The sequence below is a fragment of the Sceloporus undulatus genome, chromosome 3, assembly GCF_019175285.1.
Source record: "Sceloporus undulatus isolate JIND9_A2432 ecotype Alabama chromosome 3, SceUnd_v1.1, whole genome shotgun sequence".
Lineage (NCBI taxonomy): Eukaryota > Metazoa > Chordata > Lepidosauria > Squamata > Phrynosomatidae > Sceloporus > Sceloporus undulatus.
In genome coordinates this window covers 81,469,028-81,481,071 of record NC_056524.1, presented here as the reverse complement: position 1 = coordinate 81,481,071, position 12,044 = coordinate 81,469,028, and the positions used below count along the sequence as shown (strand labels likewise).

At 47.4% G+C, this 12,044-nt stretch overlaps 1 protein-coding gene across 1 annotated transcript; it reads left to right on the top strand.

Moving 5' to 3' along the window:
* Positions 1-8,538: 8,538 nt before the first annotated feature.
* Positions 8,539-11,849, top strand: FAM47C (family with sequence similarity 47 member C; the record flags this gene model as incomplete). The annotated part of the gene is given in 9 exon segments (XM_042458395.1): positions 8,539-8,753; positions 8,822-8,853; positions 9,088-9,192; positions 9,291-9,347; positions 9,656-9,718; positions 9,818-9,888; positions 10,956-11,084; positions 11,086-11,624; positions 11,666-11,849. Coding segments are annotated over 9 exon segments (1,395 nt in total), but the record flags the coding sequence as incomplete, so codon positions are not given.
* Positions 11,850-12,044: the final 195 nt, after the last annotated feature.

Sequence of the window (12,044 nt, the reverse complement as noted above, 5' to 3'; positions counted from 1 at the left end):
ACTTCACAGCTTTATAAATCCCCATTTTCATCCTTTAAAATTGCCTGCTGTGGTAGAGTGATGTTACTCTTATTATATTTATTTTATTTATTTCCAAAATGTATATTCCGCCTTTCTCCCGCAGTGGGACTCAAGGCGGGTCACAACTTATAAACATTGAGTATAAAAATTAAAAATCACTACTAACAACTAAAACATAGATATAAACAGCCTAATTCAAAGTAGTAATCATAAAACATTAAAACATTAAATCAGCACTTAAATAGAATCTAGCCACCAAACACCTGCCTGAATAAAAATGTCTTCAGCTACCAGTGGAAGGAGAACAAGGAGGGGGCCATCCTGACCTCACGTAGCAGGGAGTTCCACAATCTGGGAGCAGCCATAGAGAAGGCTCTCTCCTGAATCCTCATCAACTGCACTTGCGAAGGTGGTGGGACTGAGAGAAAGTCCTCTCCTGCCGATCTCAGTGCTTGGGCTGGCTTGTATAGGGAGATATAGTCCAATTCTGCCCGGAAACGGCCTAGTACCCAGTGTAGCTGTTTAAGCAAGGGGGTGACATGATAAAAAAAAGATAAGTAGAATTATATCTAGATCTGTTTTATATGACATGTACTTTGCCTTCTACGTTATCCCCATTATCATGAACTTGAGTAAACTGGTAATTCCATGTGCTCAAGCCATCCAAGAAGATGCACATTCTGTGCATGTGCCTAGTGCAGTTCTCCACCGCTGACCTAGTGTGAAGATGTTGATTCTGACAATCATATGATCAGAAGGTTCAAGGCCCAAGCACCAGCTTCTGCCAACCTAGCAGTTCAAAAGCATGCAAATGAAAGTAGATAAACAGGTACAACTTTAGTGAGAAGATAATAGCATTCTGTGTAGGCATGCTGACCACATAACCACCGGAGCTGTCTTTGGACAGTGGAGTTACTAAGGCAGTTAAAACTAGACATTCATGTCAAGGGGAAGCCATTATTTTTAGACTCCTTTATTGGAATAAATCCCAAGAAATGTTCTCTCATGATAGCCTCAGGCTCAGATACATCATTATCTGATAGGTTGATTATATCAACCTAATGTAACATAGGCCCAAGACAGACTGGCCGAAAGGGGCGTGGCGGAGGCGATACTAGGGTTCCAGACTGCACAGCAACCGCACGGTCTGGAACCCTAGTGTGTAATGGTGGTGGTTTGATGTTAGCATCCGGTCAACACAGGCACCGCCATGTTGATGTAAGGGATGTGCAGCATCCAAACGTCACTGCACATCGATTACATCACGAGTGCACCAATGGTGCACTTGCAACGTAACCAGGGTGCTGCTAAAAGAACCTGGAAGAACCAGGTTCTTTTTACTCCAGAGGGACATCGTGTGGTCTGGCGGCTGCAGCGTCCCTCCGGACTTAAAACGGGCGCCTTCAGACCACCATTTTCAGGCAGTCTGTACTGTGCCATACAATCCTTATCATTTGTTGAACATGACTAACAGGTGTGCAGTCCAGAATAACTGAGAAGTACTTTTGGCTGAGTTTGCATTCACTTCTGTTTTATACCATGTGCTACAATGTGTATAAGTTAATTTTGATATTCGTCCTAGGTAATACACCATTGTTTCTTGACCTCTGTGCTAATGTTCATTCATGATAGGATCAAAAAAGGCTAAATATTATATAAACTTCAAAAAATTTCTATTACTAGCACTAAGCAACCTATCAGTTATATCACATAATGCCAAGTTTTGCATGCCAGAAACTCTGACCAAAGTAATTACATGTTCCAAAGTTTGTTGCCAATATTTCTTATTTAATTTTGTGCTGATAAATTTCACACACCCAAATCATTCCTGATTTATAGTTATTCATCACATATAAGATTTTTTCTGTCCATACTTAAATAGAGGCAAATAATCAATAATGTAGAACAAGGGTGTGCATCATGTTATTATGTCTGTCTGTCTGTCTGTCTGTGTCTGTGTCTGTCTGTGTGCATTGAAATCCTAGCAGACCCAAGCAGCATAGCCAATGGTGAAGAATTCTGGGAGCTATCGTCCAACAATCTCTGGAGGGCTCTATGATACCCAATCCTAATGTAAATGAAAGACAGATAGAAAACTGTTCTGACTCTAAAAATATGCCCTGTTATGAATTCAAGAGTGACTTTAATCTAATTTTGCATTTGAAGTGAACATAACGAAAGAAAAAAGCCCAGCAGAACTAGTGAATGGGAAAAAAAATATGGTACCTAAGAATGAAAGTATCTGAACTGAAAAAAACAAAACAAAACAAAACCTACTAAATGAGTCAGGAGTATAGAGATGTTGTGAGTTATTGTTTATAATTTAAGTTCAAGATGTTCCATTGTCAGGAAAACTTAGCAAATTGGTACTGGGAAATTCTAAGTAAATCATTTTGATAGAGTTGTTCAGATAAAGCAAGGCCTACCTAAATAAATGATGACTAAAAGATGAATGTGTAAATTACACACATAAATCCTTCTGCATTCCATTTTTATAGATCTTTTGTGTTGACTAACTCTGTATATCAGTATTACCTTGCAACTGCCAATTTTTTTTAAAGAGAGAAACTTGGCTTTCAGAGAGAGAGCTCTGCTAGCTCATGGACACAAAATAAGCAAAACTACTTTCCCAATTTTTTCAAGAAGTGATTTGCAGTCATGTAACAAAGTCAGTGCAAACAGATACTACTATTAGTATTCCTTTTTATAATCTTTGTGAACTATATGTCCTGGTGAGTATATGGATTGAAAGTTGGATACCCATCAAATTCCATATTTGTTCGTGGCTAAAAAATGTATCAGAACACATTTTAAATGGTGTGTTTTGAGCAAAGAAAGGATTGTACAATTTGAGTAAATCATGCATGCTTAACAGTAATTAACCTTATTTAAATTTAGATTTTCTTTTACTAAGGTTACATGGTATAATCAATAAAGTGCAATAGTAAGTCTCCTCATACAAGTCACCCTGAGTTCTAAGCTCCTTGGGGGAGGGCTTTTTCTCAGTCCCACTATCTTTACAGGTCTGGTTGGTGAGAACAGAAGAGAGAGCTTTTTTCAGTGGCTGCTCCTAGACTGTTGAGCTCTCTCCTAAGGGAGTTTCAGTTAGTTCCCTCTCTGCTCTCTTTCTCTGAAGTACTTTTTAACAATCTTGATTTTGACTGAGGAGCTTATCTCTTGGGCAAATAAGATGGCTTACCTCTTCTGACTTTAATTCTGGATCCAGGATGCCCTTGGATGTTATCATAGCTAAATTGCTGGCCAATTTTTATGTCAGAAGCTCCCCAACTTTGAATTTCAGATGGAAGAGACAAACCAGCTCATTTGCTTCTGATTTTAATCATTTAGTGGAATAGTGGTCAAAGAGCTGTGGCTCTATTTTTGTTTTGATTGTTTTAAATCATGCTTTAAATATATTTAAACCTTTTAGCTATGCATTTTAATTGAAATTATGCTGTGTTTGTTTTTTTTTAAAAAACACCCTTATGTAATAATACATTTTTAGCTAAATTCTAATTTTAAATTTTGAAAAATGGCTTCGGTCCCTTGACAGGAGAAAAGCAGGATATAAACTGAATAAATAAACAAATAAACATTGATTGTATTTTGTGGCACACTGAGATCTTCAGATATAGACTATCAGTATTTTAATAATTTGTTAATTATGGGCTATGAAAGATAAGATTGAAGTTTTAGTATAGAGTCAAGGAAGGAGGTTGACAAGAACAGGGACTTTCCATTGAGGTATGACTTTTGGGAGCTGGGGCAGGCAGAATTAGCCACAACACTAAAGGAAGGATTTTGATACGTGGCTTTATTTTATTATTATTATTTTATTTATTTATATCCTATATTCCTTCTGGTATAGGGACTCAGGTCCGACACATATACAGACGTAAAGGACAATCTTTGCCTTTTTGCATGCTAAACTGTCCACTAGTCCTGGTAGACAGGCTCAAGGGTAGGGGGATCTCTCTTGTTTGCATGGAGAAAACATTCAAATATAATGAGTGGGTTTCTATCCAATAGAGAATTTAGAACATTGTGGCTGGTATATTGGGTTACTTTGAAGAGGCAAACATTTTATTCTCCAGTCCTTTTTTTACATCTTTCTATATTCCTTACTATAAAATTGACAATGTTATTTTTGATTATTCTTATTTATGCATAAATTTGAAGCTAAATCCAATTATGCTAGCATTAGAACTTTACTCTCCTCATCACCCTGCAGCTATTTGTAAGCCACTGGAAACCTGTTCCAAAGAACTTCTTACACCCTCCTCTGAACATTTTTTGAGGGGTGGGGAGGAGAGAGTAGCAGATCTCTGAATCCTGCTTTTCTTTTCTTTTCTTTTTTCTATTCTCTGCTAAACTGGATTATACTGACACAGACCTAGTGCAGAAATGTGTTCATCTTAGGAGAGAAGCTCTCAAATATTTTAGATACAATTTCTTTCCTCCCAGCACTTTCTCTCAAAGATCTTCCTCTTTATTTTTTTAATGGAGGTACTGGAATGACCTTGAGACCTTTTGCATGCAAAATATATGCTCTCACACTGAGCTGCTGTTCTCCACCAAGTAAAAATAGCTAATCTATATGTAATGTTTATTCATTTCAGAATTGTTTTTGTCTCTTTTTTTACTTGTCCAATTTGTCTTGCATCCTTTTCATTTATAAATAAGTTAAAGTGTACGGTTGAACTTTAAAGCAGTATACAGTTTTGGTATATATGCCAAATATACAGTCTTGGTGTCTGGAGCCACCCGTTTTCCCTCTGGAGAGAGCCCGCAGCAATCAAACCATGTGGGCTCCCTCCGCACGTGCCAAAAAGAACCCACTAAAAGTGGGTTCTTTTTGGCACACGCGGGCTCCATCATCAGTGTTCCATTGTACACTGTGTCGCATCAATGACGCAAGTGTGGCACCCTGACATGCGGATGTGACACTGTGCTTGCATCATCATGGCGGCCCCTGTATGGACTGGAGTCCGCCATGATGGCAGCGTCCATACAGACTAGGATTCGGGAGCGTGCAATTGCTGCATGCTCCCAAACCCTACAATCGGCATGGACATGCCACTTCCTGCCCGTCTGTCTCGGGCCTAAGACACACTTCCAGTCACATTAAGGCCCCATTCCCACTGGCTTATAATGTGGATCAAGATGTAGTTTATGGGGGCATCATTCTCATTTGAGCATGCATTCGAACTTCATTGTGCTGATTTCATTCCCAATGGAATTCGGATCTGATCCCCATGTAATCAATTTTTCCTGGGAAAACCCGAATCAGTGGTGGACAATCTGGGTTAATTTGACTGTACTTTTTTGAAAGTTTTTCCTGCACCTCCTGAGTCTGATTTGGGGCAAATGAATGGGAATGACAAGGGTGTCTGATTTGGGAACTTGGGGATGGGAGGAGCAGTGCTCAAGGGGCTAACCTGAGGGTGTCACCCGCTTGTTCTCTTTCCTGCATTACCCATTTCCCCCCATTCACATAGCCTTTCCCTCGGTGGAGTGAGAAGCAGGGTAAGGCGATTGCATGTGTAGACAAATTTATTTTTTTAAAATTAAGTTTTCGATCGCCTAGGCGCTCTGTCGGGTGTCCAAACATAGCAAATTGCTACATTGACCTCCAAATGCAGTAAACACATTACGCCCCCCTGCAACCTCCTCCCTGCGCCACATTCATAGATTGACATGTGAGGAGAGCCATTGAACACCATTTTCAACTATTTCCCCCTTTTTTTTACATGCCTGCTCAATCGCCCCCACCCCCCCAGACAGCCCAGGGAGGAATGGGAGAGGCAAAGGGACTTGGAGCGATGGAGGCTCCTTTCCCCTTTCCCAGAGGGACTCTGGGAAGACACAGTAGAGCCTGGGAGGCAAAGGGACTTGAGGGAATAGAGGCTCCTTTTTCCCTTTCCCAGAGGAGGAAAGTGCCTAAGTGATTGATTGGCTGTGACATCAACGCCTAGGTGCTTGATTGATATCTGCTTTAAAAAAATAGGTTCTGGAAAGGTAATGGGAATGGAGAGCAAAAAAGTCCGCTTCAAATTACAACTGAGAAAATTTCAATGGGAATGAGAACATCGGTCAAAAAACCCCCTGAGTCTGCAATGTAATCAGCTGCTTCATTTCAGTGGTGCAAGTTTGTGTGGAGTGCTATGACCAGCACCATGCTGACCAGTCTTTAATTTTTATAGATGAGCTCAATATTTAAAATATAATTCTTGTTTCTCTCTGTATATGAGAAACATAATGATAACTTATAATATATTTTAAAACATAGACAATTTATTAATATTCCCTTAATTCCCCCCTTATTCCCCTTTATGCCTTCAAACAGCTTGTTACATTTGAGAGATTTTCTGCTTACCAGAAAGAAAAAGTGGAGTTGTGTGGCTGAATGTCTTTTGTTGTTTCTATTTACTAGACTATGGAGATGAGTAAAGACCATCCATTATATCCATAACCATTTATTACTAGTGTAATTCACTTTATGTGTCTCTAGTGATCTTTCAGTAAGGAAATGTATGAGTTCAGTAAATGCTTTAGAGGTAAATATATCAATATTATCATTGTGTAGGATTCTTTTTTCAAAATAAATATTACACAATCCATATGCTTTTTTTAAAAGGAAAGCTAAGGGAGCTCTGATTTATTCCTTTGCTAGGCAGCTATAAAGTTCTAGGTGATAATGATCTTTAGTGCTGATGTACTCCTGTCATTCATTGGGGAAAGTATGTCATTAACTGAACATTTCTTGTTATTATTTAAATTGTTTACATTACCATAATTAAAGCTATAGAGCTGCTGGCACTAAAATTAAGGAGAATGGAATGATTACCTTTTAAATAACACAAAATTAACTTCCATTAATGAGAGCTAAATTACCATGTTTCACATTAGATAGAATTAGTCAGAATTAGTCAGCTAATGATCTATAAATTTATATCAAACACAACTTAACTATATTACTTGCATAATAAAAATCTAATCTGAAAGTCTAGAAAGTCATTAAGATGTCACTTTGTAAGCCATATTTCACTGTCCATTTTTACAATAATGAATTATAAAGTAAAAGATAGAAGAAACATACATCGTAGCAGGCAGCACGCTTTACTGCCTTTGTGCAAACTAAAGCCCATATTGACCTTACTATTAATATATTAATATTTGAAAGCCCAAAAGAGAGAGAGAGGTCCCCAGTCACTTTGTATTCACCACATTTTGGCTACAGTAGGTAACCATGAGGTAGCAGATAAAAAAAGAAAACCAGCATGGTTGACTCTATTTCTAGCATTCAGATTACAATTTAGATTGGGGTGCTATGGGAAGAGAATGACGCAACTTCCCCCCTTAAATAAAAATTCTCCCCCCCCCCAAATTTCTACCAATGCAGAGAGGAGTCACAAAATTTTCTCACTTAGAACTCTTATATTTGCTGTGTTCCATGTCCTTGGTAATATTGCCTGCCTTTTTCTTTGGATACCTAAACATATTTCTAAAGGCTCAATGGAAAGTTAAGTCTGCAGTGGTAAAATTTGGGTACTGAAGGAACATTTTGTGAGAAAGACATAATTCCTATTTGGAAGAACATACTCTCACTTGAGCCACTGTGATATCAGGTTTGAGCACTGGGCAAGGCTCTGGAGATCAGGTTAGCAGGCATACCAGGATTTTGGGGGGGGGGGACGGTCCCAGACGTAAACACTTATAAATCCTTAAACCAAAATGAACAAGAGCAGAACTAGACCACGGGGAAACGAAAAGGGACCACAGATGCGGGGGGCCAAGAGCCCGGACAACAAAAACTGTGGAGGCGCAAGCCAAAAAAAGACAAAACACAAAAAAAAAAAAAAAAACAACAAAAAAAAAAAAAAAAAAAAAAAAAAAAAAAAAAAAAAAAAAAAAAAAAAAAAAAATCTTAAACAAAAAAAAAAAAAAAAAAAAAAAAAAAAAAAAAAAACAAAAAAAAAAAAAAAAAAAAAAAAAAATAAAAAAAAAAAAAATAAAAAAAAAAAAAAAAAAAACACACAATCCAAAAAAAAAAATAAAACAAAAAATTAAAAAAAAAAAAAAAAAAAACAAACTTCACAAAACACAAAAACACAACAACCAGCAAAAACAAAAAAAAAACAACTTAAAAAAAAAAACAAAAAAACAGCAACCAACAAACCCCACGACCCAACAACAAAACCCACGCCAACCCACAAACACCCTCACACACCCAAAAGCCACAAACCACACCACACCCCACACACCCACCACCCCACCCCAAAAAAAATAAGAAAACACAACTCCACCACAAAAACAACAAAACCCCCCACACAACCAAAACTCACACACCCCCAAATAGACAACACACCCCCCCACCAAACCCCACACCCCACCCCCCCCCCCCCCACCAACCCCCCCACACCACACACCCACCCTCAAACCGACCACCCACAAACCACCCCACCCCACCCACCCCAACCCCCCACCCACACCCAACACACCCACCAACATCACCCCCCTTCACCCAACCCCACACCACCCCCCAAACACCCTCCCCCACCAACCCCCCCCCAACCACCCCCACCCCCCCCCCCCACCCGCCCCCCCCCCCACCCTCCACCCCCCCCCCCCCAACCACCCACCCTCCCACTACCCACCCCACCCACACAACCACAACGACACCTTAACCCACCCCCCACAACCCAACCATCACCACCCCCCCCACCCCCCCCAACAACCCCCACCAACCACACCCCCCCCCCCACCAACCACACCCAACCCGCACACCCCCCACAAAACAACCACCCCCCCCCCCAACACCCCCCCCCCCACACAACCTCACCAACCCCCCCCACACACACACGCAACAAACAACCAAAAAAAAAAAAGCAAAAAGAAAAAAAAAAAAAGAAAAGAAAGAAAACAACCCCCCAGCAAAACACAACCACCCAAACCCCACCCCCACCCCACCACCAAACCACACACCCACGCCCAACCACCCGCCCCAAACACACACCCCCCCCAACACCCCAACCACCCCGCGAGCAACACCAACACACAAACACACACCCCCCTCACCGCCCCCCCCCCCCCCACCCCCCCCCCCCCACCACACCCCACCAAACCCCCAACCCCCTACCTAAAAAAACCCACCCCCAACAAAACCCCCCCACACACACACCCACCCACACCCCCCCCACCCACACCCCCCAACACAACCACAGCACTCCCCACAAAACCCCCCCACCCCACACTCCCCCGACCCACAACCCCACCCCCCCCCCTCGCACACACAACCCCACCCCCCCCCTTCCCCCCCCCTCCCCATCCCATCAAACACACACACAATAACAACCCCCCACCACCCACACCCCACCCCACCACCACTCACCGCCCCCAAAACCTTCAACACCCCAACACACACACCACCCCCAACCCACCCCACCCCCCACACCCACCCAACCCCATCCCCACCCACCCACCCCCCAACACACCCAACCCAACCACCAAACAACCCACCCACTCAGCCCAACCCCCAACCACGACCACCCCTTACAACGACCCCCCACCCACACCCACCCCAACCCCCCCCCCTTCACCCCACTACTTAACCACACCCACCCAACCCACACACCCCCACCCACCCAACCACCCCCCCCACGACCACCACCCCAACCCCCAACCACACCACCCCCCCAAACAACCACACACAAACCAACCGACACACCAACCCCCCCCACCAACCCTACATCACCCACCAGCCCCCCAACAACCACCACCCCCCCCCACCTACCCACACCACCCCCCCCCCCCCCCCCCCCCCCCACCCCACCACCCCCACCCAACCCACAACAAACCAAACGCACCCCCCACCCACCCAACCCCACCAAAACCCCAACCCCACCCCACCACCCCACACCCGACACCCCACCACCCCACAAAAACCACCCACACCCCCCACACCCCACACACCCCACCCCCACCCCAACACACACCAAACACCCACCCCGCCCCCAAAAACAAGCCCCAACCACCCCCCACACACTCCCCCCACCACTCCACACACACACCCACAACACACCACCACCCCACACCCCCACCCACCACACACCTCTTACCCACCCCAACACACATCCACCAACCACCCCCTACCAACCCCCCCCCCCCCCCACTAACCCCCACCCACCCCCCACCCCAACAACTAACACCACCCACACCCACCAACCCACGAAACCCACCACCCCACCCATCCACCCCACACCACACCCACCCCCCCAACCCCACCCCACCACCCCTCCCCACCCACATCCCCCCACACTTCCCCACACCCCCACACCCACCCACCCCCCCCAACACACCACAACCTCCAACACCAAACCAACACACCCCCACACTTCCCCACACACCCACCCACACACACCCACACCCCACCACAAAACACTTACTACGTTCACCCTTCCCCCCCGCACACACCCCAAAACCCCCCACCCCCCAACCACCACCACTCACCCCAAACCCCACCCCCCCACCCTCAACCCCCCCCCCACCCCCCACCCCCTCACACCCCCACACACACTCACCCCCCCCCCCAACCCCCGACAAAACCACCTCCCAAACCCACCAACACCCACCCCACCCCGACCCCCTACACACCCCACCAACACCCCACAACCCCCCACACCCCCCCCACCACCACCACACCACCTCCCCGAACACCACACCCCCCCCCCCCCTCACCCAACCCCCACCAAAACAACCCCACCCCCCCCAAAAAACACCCCACCACCCCACCACACACACCGACCCCCCACCAACCACCTTACCCCCAAAACCACAAACCCTTCCCACCCACAACCACCCCCCACCACACAAAGAACCCAAACCCACAAACACCACCACCCCCCACACACCAACACCCCCCCTCCACGCCCAAGCCCCCACACCACAACCGCCCCCCAACACCCACAAACCACCCACCATCCCCCCCACACCCCCCTCACCACCCACTTCCCCCCCCCACCCCACCCCCCCCACCCCCTCCCACACCCCCCCACCCACCCCACACCTCAAACACCCCCCCCCCCCCCACCCCCCACACCCCCCCCCCCCCCCACCTTCACAACCAAAACCCCCCCCCCCCCACCCAACCCCACCCGCCCCACCCCCACCCCCCCCCCCAACCCCCCCCAACCCCCCCCCCCCCATCCCCCCACACCCCCCCCCACACCCCCCCCTTCCCCACCCAATCCACCCCCACCCCCCCACCACCACCCCCACACCCACCAACACCCCCCCACCCAAACCCCCCCCACCCCACCCCCCAACCCACCCCACCCACCACCACCCCCCCCCAACCACCCAACCCCACCCCCCCACAACCCACCACCAAACCCCGCAGAACACACCCTCCCAAAACTACACCCCCCCCCCCAATCTTCACCACCCCCCACCCACACAACCCCCCCTCCCAACTCCCCCCACCCACCCCCCACCCCCCCCCCCACACACCCACCCACCCCACTCCACCCCACCACACCCCCCACACAAACCCACCACCCACCAGCCGCCCCCCACCCTCCCCCACCCCCCCCCCCCCACCCCCCACTAAAACAACCACACCCAACACCCAAAGCCACCCACACCAGCCCCCACCCCCCCCCCCACCCACCTATCCCCACCACCCCCACCCACCCCCTCCCCCCCCACCCCCCCCCCCCCGCCCTCCCACCCTCACCCCAACCCCCCCACTCCCCCCCCCCACCACATCCCCCAACCCCTCCCCCCCCCCCCACCCACCCCCCCCTCCCCCCCCCCCCACAAAACCCCCACCCCCCACCACACACCACCCCCCCCACCCCCCTCCCACCCACCCCCCACCAACCCCCCCCCACGCCCCCCAAACCCCAACAACCCACAACCCCTCACGCACCCCCCCCACACATCACCCCAAGCCACCCCCCCCCCACCCCACCCACTCACCCCCCACCTCCCCCCCCGCCACCCCACCCCCACCCCCACCCACC